Raw genomic sequence first — 15574 nt, forward strand, 5'->3', positions numbered from 1 at the left:
AAGACCATTGGACCATAACGTGTGTGTCTACCCCGCAGGAAGGGTCACTTGAGAAGCTGTTGCATTGTGGATATTGTGGACAGTCAGGAACTCTTGGCCTTCGCAGCACTTTTTAAAAATTGTTATTTTCTAAGTACTTTCTTTGAAAGTGCAATACTAAACAAATACATTTAATTTGTTTTGCTTGAGAAAGAAAAAAATTGATTGAGTCCAACAGTTCAGACATCTATTGCAGAATATCTCGCTTTTAGGGTGCATTTGGAACAATGAACATGAATAAATGTACAAATCACAGCAAAAATACCTAAAAATCACAATCAGTCAAAACCGGTATACTATGAGGTATTAAAGAATCCATTGAGCTACTTTATTGGTTGTGATCCAACATGGCTCCATAAAGAACAGACATTATCAGAGGGAGATATTGTTTCCATCTCTGGATGAGGCTTGATGCCGTCTGGGGCAGAGTCTCAGTGAAGTGGGGAAGACGGAGATATTACCAGCGTATCCAGGGAACAACAAAATGCTTTTCTAATCCCTTCGGCCACCATATTGGCCTACCGGCACAGAAATAACAGATTAATTTGGTCGTGTGATGTCTGAGAGCGGCCAGTGGAAGGCACCGAGGGCCTCACAGCAGAATACAAATAACCGGCACACATTTCTAAAGCTTGTACCGATTGTTTGTTTTCCAACAGGGAAGGCAACTGAACATGCGATTGAAGAAATAAAACAAATGAATGGAATCGCATTGCGTGCAATCAAATTAGCGGGGCACAGGATTGTAACTCTGCTGCTGAGAGGATATGATAATTGGCTGCCACTTGCAACGGCAGAGCCATGGCATCGGAGAGGGAAATGTTCCTCGGGAACATTGGCATCAAAGTGGAAAACCATTTCCTGTCACCTGTAACAAACGTGAACGTACAGTTTACAGAAAGACGTCTGCCGCGCTGATTAAAAGTGTCTCTGAACACCAGACGGCGGGTTTGGGAAACCCCGTTTCTTTTCCGAGGCTGCGTTCAGGAGAATGACGGCTGGCGCCACTTTGATGAACACAAGTCTTCGGCGCTCGTTGAAGCCCGGATTGAATTCCAAAGAGATGGTTGAGACGACTCGCGGTAACCTTTGGGACGGATGTCAGAATCCAACGTCGGATCAGAAAGGAATTTTGCTTTTCTACTCAAGGAGATGTCGGCAGCGTCGGTCACACTCTGTGATCCCGTAAAGACGTGTTTCGTGGTGAGATATTCAAAACTCCAAAAGTAGTTTTCTAAAAGGCTCATCCTAACTTTTATTAAATTTGAGCTTTACTTTTACCTGAATTGTAAACTCGGACGCTACAACTTACACGTCTCATTATACTTGACAGAGGAAACGCATACGTAGCGACATCCCATAGTTTGGTGTGAGAAACATTGCTGAAGATAAAATCTCGTGAGCGTGGAGAAAATGGGGCGTGCCTACTTTGCACCATCTCTGCTTTAAAGATTTGGGAAATTTAGTAATGTGTTGTAGTGAACTGCGTCGTAGTCGATTGGCCGGACAGACCTCTACGAAGTGACCTCTGTGCCCCCTAGCCACCTACCTGCAGTACCCATCCTCAGTAAATAGAGGACATTCTCTGTGAATCGAAGCATTTCAATGAAAAACAAGGAAAGTTTCCCGTGCGGAATTCAAATAGAAACTGTGGCACATCGGCTGCCTGACACTTTGCAAAGGGAACAAAACCGTTCAGGATTTCAGAAGGTTTATAGGAATGTTGAAGACCACAGGAGTGTTTTCAACAAAATAAATCCACCTTTTGAAGGCCTCTCTCTCTAAGAGAAGAACCACAACATTCAAGGTGTTTTGAAATCCACTTCCACAAAGACATTGAAAGAGACAGTGTTGTGCTGCCGCTGCAGGGACAGATGATCCATCGCCTTGTGTCCCCTCAGCTTTCATCTCTCTTCAATCATTTTTTTCCCCATAGCTTCAATTAAATAATTCCCCAGAGCCTATTTGTGCGTTAATAAAATAAAACATTTGTACGACTGCATGAAAGGGAATCGCAATTCCCTGCAGCCATCTGTTGTTACCTTTCAACATCTTCTCTAAAGCTAGACGCTATATCATTTTTTTACGACACAATTATAATGACCAAAAGAACTCGAAACAATATTCACAATAATGCCAACAGTCAAATTCATATTCTACTTTCTTTCTTGTGTGTTTTGTCTCTTTTTTTGACAGAATTGAAAATCACAATACGAGTGTCGGCAGGTGGAGAGAGCATCTGTAACCAAAATTGTATAAATTATATATATATATAGATTATATATATATTTATATGTATTATCAACATGGTATACATATTAGTTTTTTAAATATCACACTTATTATTAATGTCACTCTATTGAGCGACAACCCTACTCTGGGTTATTCTCTCCTCTTTCCACCAGTTTCAATTCTAATCCCAGTAAACCAATAATGCACTTCATCTATTGTGAATCAGCATTTCCTTCTACATCCCTCGTTCCTTTTGATCCGTCCAATACTTTCTCCAGATTCTCTTGATTCTCTCATTATGCGTAACGCACAGATTTAGATGGCCGTGATTCAGAGCGACTAAAGGCACACACGTTTAATTACTGCTTCATTCCACTGCAGCAAAATGGTTCGAGGCTGTTGGTAATTGATTTTTATTTTACAAGGGACATGGGGAGAACTCTGCTGTTGTACTATTGGCAAAGAATCAGGAGCTGCATTGTTTGTGCTGATCTAGTATTGACCCCACGACCGGCAGACCCCTCCCCCACCCTGCGCTCTGGTTAATCAGTCGAGGGCCGGGACAGTCGGACGTGTGTCTTCAGTCGGACATTAGAATACGCCCTGAATTAAGACTCCTGGCAGCTTCAGCACTTTGTTTTAGCGTGTTTATTTTTTAGAATCTTCTATAATTCCTACAGTACAGCATACCGGTACTCAACAAGCGCCGACATTTTTTTTACATTTCTCGTGCTAACAATATTCATCTACAAAACTGTCAAAATAACCCACAGAATGCTGAAGGCTCGGGAAAGATAAATATATTTATTATCCATCATACATTATGGCAGTTGGAGCTTTCCTTGCAGCAAAATAGATTTTACAAACTCATTTCAAATGTTTCACCTCGTGTCTAACCCGTCTTAGCTTTCAGTGAATCCGTTTTCTTTTCTTTCAACTCAACATTCAACCATTTCCCAAATGCTGAAGGGTTTGTTTTGTTTTCCCATCCTCAGTATTCACCTTCCCCCGCTGCTGTTTATCTAATCCACTCCGTCAGAACTGTCATCTTCAGAACTTTCAGACTCTCTGATTCCTGCTCCACATCGTTCCTCCCCATAGCAACAGACTCCCCCCTGCTGTCATGGCGATGGTACTCACACCAGATCAGGTCCGATTAGCGGGACCGAGCGAGAGATGGAATAAAAACCCATCAGAAAATGTATTAATATAAAAAATATATACAACATTATACTGTATTTATCCAGCACTCTATCCAGAATTCAAGAAAAAAATACTAATACAATGATAACTAGAATGGGGACTCGGTAGAGAGCATACCTTCACATATCACAAGATTGGGCATTGAATTATGAACATTTTGGCATTAGTTGCATGCCAATTGGATACAAATTGACCGTGCTATGGTAAAAAGAAGATTTTGACCTTTTCATGACATTGACATTTGACCCGATTGATCCCAAAATCTAATCAAATGGTCCCCGGATAATAACCAATCATCCCACCAAATTTCATGCGATTCGGTTTCATATTTTTTGTGTTATGCGAGTAACACGCATACAAATAAATAAATACACGGCGATCAAAACATAACCTTCCGCATTTTCAATGCGAAGGTAAAAAGGAATAACCAATGAGATGAAATAGAAAAAGCAGATAAGACAGTGTTCCAGTACTATAGCACGAAGCCTTGTTTCGGTACGTTTTGAGAAGTGATGCTACGCATCTTGTGGTCTCGGCTCTTTAGGCAGTGACTTCCTTTAGTCTTCGGGACCTCGGAGCAGCCGGCCGAGCAGAGCCCTCCTTGGGGAGCTGAGGCTGTGCTCGGCGCATATTGGAGCAGCAGTGCATTGCTATTACTCGGAGCCACAAAGGCCTTTAAAGGTGATCAGTAATATCTGAAAATCAATCGGGAAACTGCCTGGCAACCAGTGAAGAGGCCGCTGTCTTGTCTTCTCGTATTTGTTAAAAGCGTAGCAGCTTCGTTTCGTGGCTTAATCCCGAATCCGTTGAGTGAAAATAGAACCGAGATGATATGAAAGCATGAATGACCTTCTTGAGATCAGGCTGAGGGAGAAGAGATGCTACACAATTGATTAAAACATGATTGCATTTGTTCTTTTACTTGGATGAAAGGTCAAATATTACACACAGGTTTCTGGCAGACAGTATGACATTTGTTTTTGTTTTTATTAGTTTTTTTTACATTTGTTAATTTTTTGTAAAGCTGTGTTGGACTTTGGATGTCCCAAAAAAAAAAAAATTTAGATGGTGAAGGTTTTGGGACATGCATCAGTTTATTTGTGACAGACAAGAGACTAACTGATTACCTTCTTCACTGTTTCTTTAAAAGGACATACATTTGTGTTTCCACATAATAATAATAACAGTGCTGAATCTCGTGTGTATGTATTACGTGTCCCAGTAGCAGCTTCATACACAGAAACAGTATAACTGATGGGATCATTGATTTAACTGCTGTCACTTCTATTCCAATCTTCTTCTGTTTTATGAGACATGAAAGTAGGCTGAGTCAAATACATTATGTCATTACAGTTTGGGTAATTCAAGAGCAGTATTTATCTTTCTTAAAGAAGAATGTTCTGATACGGTAATTACTTATTTTGTACAATTAGAGCGATGAGGACACTCCCACACATGGTCAAAGCGTAAAGACTCACAACCGTTCAGCTGTGAGGCCTTAAATGTTCGTCTGATGAAGGACTCGGTGCCTTACTGTGGAGACGCGGTTCAAAAATGTTGCCGTCTTGAAACTCATCCGGTTTCTGCCCCAACAAGAAGACATCATTGGCTGCGTGTTGCATCATTGTCCTCGGGGTTTCCTTTGTCTTTGATATCTGTGTTATTAAAACATAGATAGACATCCGTGAGTTGCCTCCGTGTCTGACAGGTTGTTGGTGTTGTGAGATGTGCGCATGTGATACCCACGCCACTTTGATGCCAGTGTCCAGCATGAAAGAGGCCGGTTGACTGCTGCGGCAGGAACATGGAGTTTATCTTGTGCTGCCACAACATAGAAAGGAAAGTGTGGGTTATCTGCTGGCGAGTTGGGAAAGACGGATGGGAAAGGAGGTCCATTTATTTGTGAAACTGTTTGTTACAAATAAATGTACGTGAGTTGAGCTCTGATCCAAACTCTGTGTGTCCACTGGGTGTTTGACTACTGAGGCCCCGTGGGCGAGTTTCCCGTGGCGTCAGATAGGAGATAGAGACAAAGTTTATACAGCGTCGGGATTTTAAAAGATTAGTCATCGTCGATCCAGAAGAAAGAAATCGGCCTCAACACTTATAGGGGAGGACACTGCTGTTGTCAACTGTACGGACGACACGGTGCGGTGATGTCGTGTCAGGACCATCACAAATGATAACTAGAACGGGCACTCGGTAGAGCGCATACCTTCGCATATCACAAGAGTGGGCATTGAATTATGAACATTTTGGCATTAGTTGCATTCCAATTGGATAGAAATTGGTAAAAAGAAGATTTTGACCTTTTCATGACTTTGACCTTGACCTTTGACCCGATCGATCCCAAAATCTAATCAAATGGTCCCCGGATAATAACCAATCATCCCACCAGATTTAATGCGATTCGGTTTAATACTTTTTGAGTTATGCGAGTAACACGCATACAAATAAATAAATAAATACACGGCGATCAAAACATAACCTTCCGCATTTTCAATGCGAAGGTAATTAGAAGGTGCTCATATTAAGCGTATTTATCTTTGTGCTCATGCTGATTACTCTGTAGAATTCTAGCTGGCACTGTTCAGGCAGAGATGAGCCTCGAGGTCAGTGAACCCTGGGGGAAGCCCCGCCCTCAGGCCACAGCGCCCTGGTACGCCTCTGAATGCAGAATGCTTGTGTATAGAGGTAGATAAGCAGCCACTAAATAGACAAGAAAAAAGAGATGTTTTATAATGTTAAATTATCTGCAATCTAAAACTATTCCGCCATCATAAGACGAGCCGTTGAGGCTCGTGGTGATGGTGTCCATTACAGAGGACTCCTGCTGCGCAACCCCACTATTAGTACTATTAGTGTCGGGTATATTTGGAACACAATCTGTTTATGAGCTCTTGATGCGCACAACGTGCATCTTCATCAAAACCCATTTAAGCACCAAATGTTTTGGAGTGCCGACTTAGGCCTAAAGCCCCGAGTTGTTGATGTTGTGGGGAGTTGATCTTCAGTGTTTCGCAGTAATCATGTAGTAATGTTAAGCACTTATTTCAAGCCTGTTGAAAATCCAGTTGGAGTGCCTTGTCAGCCAAAAAGTAAACATGGAGCCAGGAAGATTTCCCTTTGTGCCGTGAATGTGGTGGGACGACACGCACGTTGCTTTCCCCCCACTTTTTAAATTCAGCATCATTTCTTGATGCCCTGTGAATATTTTGGGTCCTACATCATTGTTTGTGAGCCTTTTTAAAATCAAAGGACCGCTTTGAAATGGCATCTGAAGAGCACTTAGAGTACACAGATATACATGTCTATATGTTGCACAATTCACTTTATGTTGGACAGAAGAGAAACGCAATTTCGATCTTCTGTATGTTTGCACATATGGAAAATTGACAAATAAAACTGACTTTGACTTTGACTTACATGTATGTAAATATACACTTAGCCTACACATGGGTGACGGCTCACACACACACACGCATCACAAACAAGAGGCACACAAGAGACATCGACCTATCTGCATGCGCTGATGACTCAGTGTGGTATTAATCATGTTTGATGGAAATCTAAACACAGATTTACACACACATGGAGCCAGTCGTTCACACACCCCGTCGGTGCTAATGTGCACAGATACACACACACACACACACACACGGAGCTGTGCTCACCGCAGTGATGTCGTTATCCGTCACCGTCGATCCGAGACGTGAAACACACTGTGAAACTTGAGTCACTGTCAATTTGACAGACAAAGCTCTGCTTCAGGGGCTCCGTGAATAACTTTGAGGGCTATCTAGACGAGAACACAGCGGCTGCATCACTGAGATCTAGAACATTCACAGGAATGCACAGCACACGTATGGTGATGAGAACCAATGGGGACGGCTGGAGTGGCTTTGAGAGGATTTTATTGACTGAAACTATTTAATGTCGTGTGTTCGAAGGTCATTCAGAGTTCTAACGTAGGTCTTCTTTCGGTGCATCGTACCCGGTGATGAACCCTTTGTGCTGGCAGCTTGACGCACATCGCTCTCGAGAAAGATCTCCGAGAACAAAAAAGCTTCCAGCTCTCTATTTGTGGAGTTTAATTGTCATGTGGCAATCCGTCTCAATGTGTCACGGTGCACGTATTGCATCGGTAAAAGATAGTAGAGCGCAAGTTGTTTTACACTAAATGTAACAATATGCAATGAGAATATATAGTTCATACTGTACTGTCTAAAAAAAAGGGTGGTATATGACCTAGAAATGGATTAACAATGACAGCAGATGAGACGAGAGAAGCCCACCGTAGGGGAGGAGTGGCCGTGTGTCGGATTCATCTGTGAACGTCTGAATGCATCGCTGGTGTTCCCGAAATTGACAGAGAGGAAAGAATAATAACTCTGTACAGCACACACACACACACACACACACACACACACACACACGGTTACTTCTGAGACAACATCATCTTCAAAAGATTCTAGAAATCTTGGGCTATTGTATTTTTCACGGGAACAGTTGTGAGGAGTTGTGTTTTCGTGCTGCCGAAAGCCCGACACCACAGAGCTGGAGAGCTTCGGCGTGAAGGAGGGTGGAGAGAGAGAGAAGCGGAGAGGTGGAGAGTGAGTGCCGGGGACAAGCAAAGGCCTGCAAAGAAAGAGAGGGAGGGAAAAAGATGAAGAAGCCGGAGGAAGAGCGAGCAGAAAGGAAATTGAGATCGGCATATTTTCATCTTCCTGCTGACTTAGTTTGGAATATTAATCGAGTCTCAACAATCGAGATGCTGATGAGAGAAACAAAGAGGATGAGGGGGGGGGGGGTCAAAGTGGTGGCTAGACACGGCAGAGAGCCACAGACGTATTAAAGAGACGGAGCTCGGCCCCACAGACGAGGCGCAGAGACAACAATACCAACATTTAAAGCTGCACATTTGTAAATAATGCAATGAATACTTCAGGATCCTGGTGTTGTGCCGAGTTCATGTCATATCAGAGTTATTGTAATTACAGTTTGGAAGTGTTCATATGCGTGGGAAACTAACTCTGATTTATCAGACGGTGCACTTAATAATATAAAAGTGCCTGAAAACCAAACTTGTATCGTAGTCACAGCCGAGTGTAGGCCGACAGAAATACTGTTATGTTTATGTTTTTAACCCAAATTGAATATATATACGGTGTTGTATTGTCAATGCACCGTTAATCTTCTCCATCTCTGCCATCAATCTCATATGAAAGCATCTCAGTCATTAGTTTTATTAACGCCAATGCTTTCCCCAAAAGGCATATTGAGAAGCTCCACCTCGACGTTCCAAACATTACCATCAAATAGATTATATTTGCAAACCGAGTTAAACCCAGATGTGCAGCTGATAAGTGCTTACAGTTGCTAATTTAATGAAGTGCAATTTAAAAAAAGTTCTGCATTAGTCTAAATTACAGAATTCCTAGGATGCCTCATTATTGAATGTATTTATGATGCAGTTTGATTGCAATGAGGCTGAATCTGTCCATGTGTCTCTACCCGCCACCCGGTGCATGCTGGGAAACGGTTCCGACCAGTGCGAGGCGAAAAAGAAACGAGGAGCAGAAGGAAGCTTTGTGCATTTTTCGCTTGACTAACTTTCACTTGTTTTACATTTCACACGCTGCAAATGAATGTGACGCTTTAGCTGGACTTGTGAGCCCCCGTTCTAATCCTCGACGTGTCTCTCTCATCTCAGGTGGAGCTGGAGAGGGGGAAGACCCTCCACATCAAGGCGCTGGCCCTGGGGGACCTGAACAAGGCCGGCCAGAGGGAGGTCTTCTTTGAGATGAACGGACAGCTGAGGTCTGTGCTGGTTAAAGACACAGTCGCCATGAAGGTACGCAGAAGGGATGGAGGGGGAGGGGGTTTGAGAGCAGGATACATGCAGGTTAACGATGAAGGGAGACGTCCTTAAAACAACTGATGATCAAACCGTAAAGAAATGGCTGTGAGGAGCAGAAGGAGGCGGAGCAGAGAGGAATGTTTCAATGGGTCCAAGGACGCCATGATGGGATGGATGGATGGAGGCGGGCGTGTGCAGATTACTCTGATGGTCATGGACTGAACAGTCGATGCATCCGTCCTTGTACCTCCCCACAGGAAATGAAGTTCCATCCTAAGGCCCTGAAATCTATCAAGGGTCAGGTGGGGGCCCCCATGCCCGGAAAAGTCCTGGAGGTCAAAGTGGAAGTGGGATCCAAGGTGAATATACTATTTTATTTCATATGAACCCTTCTTATTTGTAATCAGATGTGATTACCTTACACGACCGACAGCTTCAATATTCCTCATTTAAATCATGTTGCCATTCTAGGAATAAAAGATGTTTCTGTTTAGGAAAACCCGTTTATACATCTGAAAGGTAACAATACCGGAACTCGCTCGAGTTTTATATCGGCACTAAAATAGAAAAACTTCTACTCCGATGCAAAGGCGTTTATTTACAAAGCAGACGTCTCCGAATGTCCCGAGCTTTCAGAGAGTGTTTAGTTATATCCTTTGACTCCGGTGCCTGTTCAGTGGTCTGCGCATTTGACTCGTGTTTTTAATGCTCCGTGAACTCTCTCTGCCATCATGAAAGGTGGAGAAAGGTCAGCCGCTGTGTGTCCTCTCAGCCATGAAGATGGAGACGGTGGTCAACTCCCCGGTGGCCGGCACCATTAAGGCGGTGCATGTCACGACCGAGTCCTCCCTGGAGGGAAATGACCTGATACTGGAAATCGAAGAGTAGAGCGAGAGAGCAGAGCGAGGCGTGGGGGAGTAGTCGTAGTATTAGTAGAGTTACATCATCGGATTCTGGAAGTGGTGAAGTGGAGGAGGAGGGAAGGTTACAAAGATAGGAGGAAGAGGACTCAATGAGATCTTTGGCAGGACATGTTAACCCTGACTTGTACATACTGGAGTTCCACTGGGGAAACTAAATGAAGCACAGCTCCACATATCCAGACACAGGGAGGGTGTAAATAGTCGAGCATGTGATGATCCTAAATAATATATTAATTTGATGGAAATTCCTGATTGAATTGTACCACTAATCCAATTATTTAACTGTGGTGATTAGATCGAAAACACTATATCTCAATGTCCTGTCAACTTGTGGAAAATAAGATTTTTTTTTTAGAAAGACATTATACATGTGAATTGTGATGCATTCCATTAATTAAATGCTAGTCTTAAATGTGATGTACTGCAAAATAACCATGTGTAACACTAACGAGGTTGTAACGTCAACTTGCAATTAAATGCCACAATTTCCATTTCAATGCTGTTGATTAATATATTCAAAGTGAGTCGGTGAGACTTTGTATTCATTTAAGTAATGTACTCGGCGGTGGTTCAGACAAAGAGGAAGTATTTCTAAATCACTTTCAGACAGGAAATTATTTTTCTTCGTTTTCAGAATGCTCGCATTTGCAAGACATTCGTCCCCGTGGAGCGGTCGACTCCAATAAACAATATTGTTCGATGGAAAGACAACGAAGCACACGAGGGCTGAAGGACAGGAATCACAATACTTCTCCAACCGGTTTTAGAATATGTAATAAATCATACAGACATCCAATGTTGCACCAAAGTGAGAGGTTTTATATTACTGTATCAGTAATATAGTAGATGGTTTAGTTTTGTTAAAGATCTGCTGGTGTTGAAAATGTTTCCCCATTCACACCGTCTTTAAAATCCCAAAGCCATAAGCATTCAGCTGACCACTAAAAGTAATTAAGCTCTATCTGCGTGATCATTTTATAGATCTAAAGACAATAGAGTGGTACGGCGATATTTGAGGCCCTTTGTTACTCTCTGATTTAATATTATAATGTAATGGAAAAGTTCAGAGCAGCTCCACCTGCCTTTCTAGACCAATCTGCTCGGGGTGTAAATGGGATGAAGGCACGTGGTGTTATTTACTAAATCTCAGCTGATTTAATTTATGAGTTAATTCTCCGTCAAATGATGTGAAATTAGCCGGATTTAGAAGATACTCTGAAGACTCCGAGAGAGAGAGAGTATTTTAAAGATAGTCGACCAGCTCCCACAATGCTGCACCTCCCAGAGCTGAAAGAAAGAAATAAAATATGCATCCACACGCATTGATGCAAAAATATTCATGTTAACACTCCCGCTCCCCGAGTGCTGCCTGGATAAAAAGATAACCAAGCACACCGCATCGTTGTGTGGCTCCGTCGCCATAGTAACCCCGCGTCCTAAAACGTGTAACGGCGCTGCAGCCTCGGCCCGGTGTATCAACTCAATGTTCGACTAATCTCTGGCCTTTTAATTATTCGAAGGTCTTGAACTTGAAATTGATCTCTCCGGAATTAAATGTTTCCCCCGGCCAGAGAACCGAGAATAAAGACCGCATATCGAAGTGTGGCGGCGTGAAGCGTTTGGGACAGCGAGACAGAAAAGCGGAGCTTTCCTAAACGGCTTTGACGGAACACATCGATCGACACACGGAATTGAAGTAAACTAAACGTCAATAGCGAGCAGCGCCGCTGCGGCCCGCTAGAACCTCGATGGGTCTCTTCCCGCTCAGCCCACTGCCCCCCGTGCCGCTCCCGGCCTTTTGAGAGCGATGAACTCGGAGATTGTACGTATGAGTGTGTTTTTTTCCGACAAGCTGTTGCACAATAATGTCACGCTCCCTCTTCCTCTCTTTTCCGGCCTCATCCTCCGATCCAACCAGCGTCCACCATGCTTCCCACTCCATCCCCCTCTTCCTCCTCTCAGCCGTGTACATGTTCACATGTAAGATGATGTCATCTCATGCAATGATGTAGACCTCACCGCAGTGTTTCTCCGTCTCAACCAGCAGTGGTTATAACGACCACATTTATGACAATGTGCTATTGTTTAGTGTCTAGGGAGGGAAAATAACATGTTACCATTCTTTTTCCCCTCCATTGCTTCCCTTGTGTGTTTTTCTGAAACCAAACAAACTCTTTACTCCCAGTACAGCTGGCGTGACTGCCTGCAGATTCAGAATGTCTCCCTGGAAATCTAAATCATCACCAGTGGGAAAGTTGTCTTTCATTTTCTTATTTCTAAATCATCTTATTTGTGAAATCCACATTTTAGTGTCATTTTAATCGACGACGTTCATTTACAATCTATGTATGTTTAAGTCCAAGGAAAGACAGACAATAAGTTGGAGCACACAAAGGGAAAGCAATATTATAAAAGCGATAATTGTTCTTGTTTTATCTGTACTTAAAAATAAAGTTAACTATAATGAATCTGCATTGTGTTGTTTATATACTACACGGGAGGCAAAACATGTGACTTTGATAAAACTTTCTTTTGTGCAATTTATTTCTTAATCCAGTCCTTATTTTACTTGAAATAAGAGAAGATCATTTCTTTTGAGAAATATTATTGGAAATCTGACAATAAAAATGTAGATATTGTTCAATTGCACTTCCTACTTCAGTTATTGATTACATAGATGTTAATACAACTGTTAGTCTACTTCCAGATATATGGCGCTAAATCATAGTTAGACATTATTGTGATGTTTAGGACATTCTCTTCAACATTTTAATTAAGTATAGTATGTCTATTAAAAAAAAAGGGGGAGGACTGTCTCGAGAGGAGAGGACTGTCCAGGAGGAGAGGACTGTCCCAGGTGGGGATGCCGGTAACCCACCTGACCCGTCAAGGAACATTTAACACGCTTGCTTCATGCTACGTCCCTCTGAGCAAAAAAGCACAACACTTTAAATGTGTACTTTTTAGCCTAAATGTGATATTGTTGTTTATAAAAGGCTCAAAAACATACTGGAGCGGAAATATTTAACAGTTTGATCTCCAGTTCGCTGCATGGCCTGCATTACAGTGGTTGTAAAGCACCTAAACTACATGTATACAGTATATATATATATATATATATATATCCATGATACCAGAAGATAATAATAACGTTATTTATATAGCACCTTTAAAAACAGAGTTTACAAAGTGCACTACAGGGAATCAAGGTAAAACAAATAGAATGGTAAGATACAAATATAAAATAAAAAACAGACAAACTAAATTAGGGGAACCAAAGAACTGCACAGAAACACGACGTCACTTAAAAGCTGTTCTCTAAAAAGATGTCAGACATTCAAGGCTTCATTCTAAAACTCAATATTTGGTAAAACCCCTCAATGTCAATTCCTTTGATGATTTTGGTGCTCGTGTTAAACATTAAATAAACTGAACAACTGAATTCAGGAAGACTTAATAGTTTAAACATGGAAACGAATGAATAAAGATTTCAGAATTTTGCACCCATTGAAGAAAAAAAAGTGGATATTTGCACGAAGAAATTATCATCCTCGTCTTTTCTTTGTGTTTAATTTCAATACAATTACGCTTGTATGAAAATGTGTTTTCACTAAACACTAAATAACGACTGACATTGAGATCTGGTGTCTGCCTACAACTCTAGGAATAAGACACTTTGTGGCTGGTTGTATTCGGGCGATTTAGATTTAAAAGATAGCAAGAAAGTAATATGCAGTATAATGTTGCGCTGCTAAGGTGCCCCAATGAAAGAATAGCTGGATAATTAATTGTCATCAGATTAAGTCACAGGGGCAAAGTGGCACGATGGATATTGTGACCCACTTGTCATCTCACTTGAGTGACAGCTTTGATTAATAACAACATAATCACATTTGCATATGTGAATTGAGAAGTGGAAGATAACAGTCTGTCGGCTATGACCTCGATTGGTTTGTTAATCTTACTAAAAATAAAACGGATGGTGGCATACGCCACTAAATTCATCAGTTTTAAAAAGGAAAGAGTGGAAATTTGAATTTTCTCCAAAAGGTATAAGATATTATCTTATGGCTTTTTCCTTGAATCACACACTTTATCAAATGAGGACAGATTTTGTTTGGGGTGAAATTTGTCACAACGGTGGTAATTTATGATCTACAAATGAAATGTAGGATTTCTGTGATTTATGAAATACCAAGAAATTATATTTTGTGAAACTGTTTAAAAAAAACACACACCCTAAATACTTTAAGAAGTTATGTGCAGATTATTTGATAACATCATAGATGAATCATAAAATAGATATCCATAATACCTTTGTGGTTATGGGAAATAGCATTTTTAATAGTCAAAATGACAATTGTGAAGATCCGTTCTGATATGTTTACGAGTCACAATTTATTTATAGAGAAATACATTTTAGATATCTGGAATGCGAAATTCTAATTAGGATAATTGTAAAAAATTGACTTTCCTGGTAAAAATTATTCTGCAGACACATTGATTCTAGATATCAATGATGCAAATGTGTATATGTGAAATTGAAAGCCAAATGCAACATCAATGGCAAAACATGTTAACATTTTTAGAATAAAATTAGGCATATCTATAAAACGCATCCAGTCCAGCTATTGAAAGAGTTTCCTTCTGTGTTAGTCAGGTTCAGCCTGCCTCTTCTTTTTGTCTGGACAACACCTAGCAGTAGCTTATTTAAACAATATATGTATGAATAAATAAATAAAATTTAACAAAGTATCACTCTCACTTTGAAATGTCATGCGATTTCATTGAAAGAACAGATTTCCCAGGTTTCCACTCATACTTGAATGCAGCGTTCATGCGAGCCTGATCCATGCGCACACGTTTAATCAAAGTATCACAATCTGTAAACAAATACAAAAACAATTTAAAACATAATTGGGTCATTTGTAGAAAACGGAATCACACATTTCAAACCATTTTGGGGCTAATTGGACTCGATACAAATATCACACACACACTGCTCCGACATAGCAAAAACAAATTCAAGTGGCCAAAAAAAAATAACCTGTACTTTTTGCTGTGCACTCGCTTCAATTATTATTTAAAAATCAAAGTAATTGCTGCGGCTCACATGCCGTCACGAGAAGAGTCCCGGTTCTCTAACGAGGCCTCCTCGTGGTCAGAGCAACACGCCGTGTTTCAGATGAATATTCATGCTGTAGTAATGATCACATGGAGGGCCCATTAATCTACAAACACAGATTAGTCTGTTTCCATAGTAATGGAGATAGAAACGATGTCATATTTGGAGAAAATACGATAGTTAACGTTTAAT

At 41.2% G+C, this 15574-nt stretch overlaps 1 protein-coding gene across 1 annotated transcript in view; it reads left to right on the plus strand.

Annotated features, from left to right (window-relative positions):
* pcxb (pyruvate carboxylase b) overlaps positions 1-12725 on the plus strand; it is a 243198-nt gene extending 230473 nt beyond the window's left edge. The window contains exons 25-27 of the mRNA XM_056442436.1: positions 9188-9328; positions 9592-9693; positions 10073-12725. Coding sequence (XP_056298411.1) covers positions 9188-9328; positions 9592-9693; positions 10073-10222 — 393 coding nt within the window. The 3' untranslated portion in view covers positions 10223-12725. The remainder of the gene's footprint in view (positions 1-9187; positions 9329-9591; positions 9694-10072) is intronic.
* Positions 12726-15574: the final 2849 nt, after the last annotated feature.

The sequence above is a fragment of the Pseudoliparis swirei genome, chromosome 21 (assembly GCF_029220125.1).
Source record: "Pseudoliparis swirei isolate HS2019 ecotype Mariana Trench chromosome 21, NWPU_hadal_v1, whole genome shotgun sequence".
Lineage (NCBI taxonomy): Eukaryota > Metazoa > Chordata > Actinopteri > Perciformes > Liparidae > Pseudoliparis > Pseudoliparis swirei.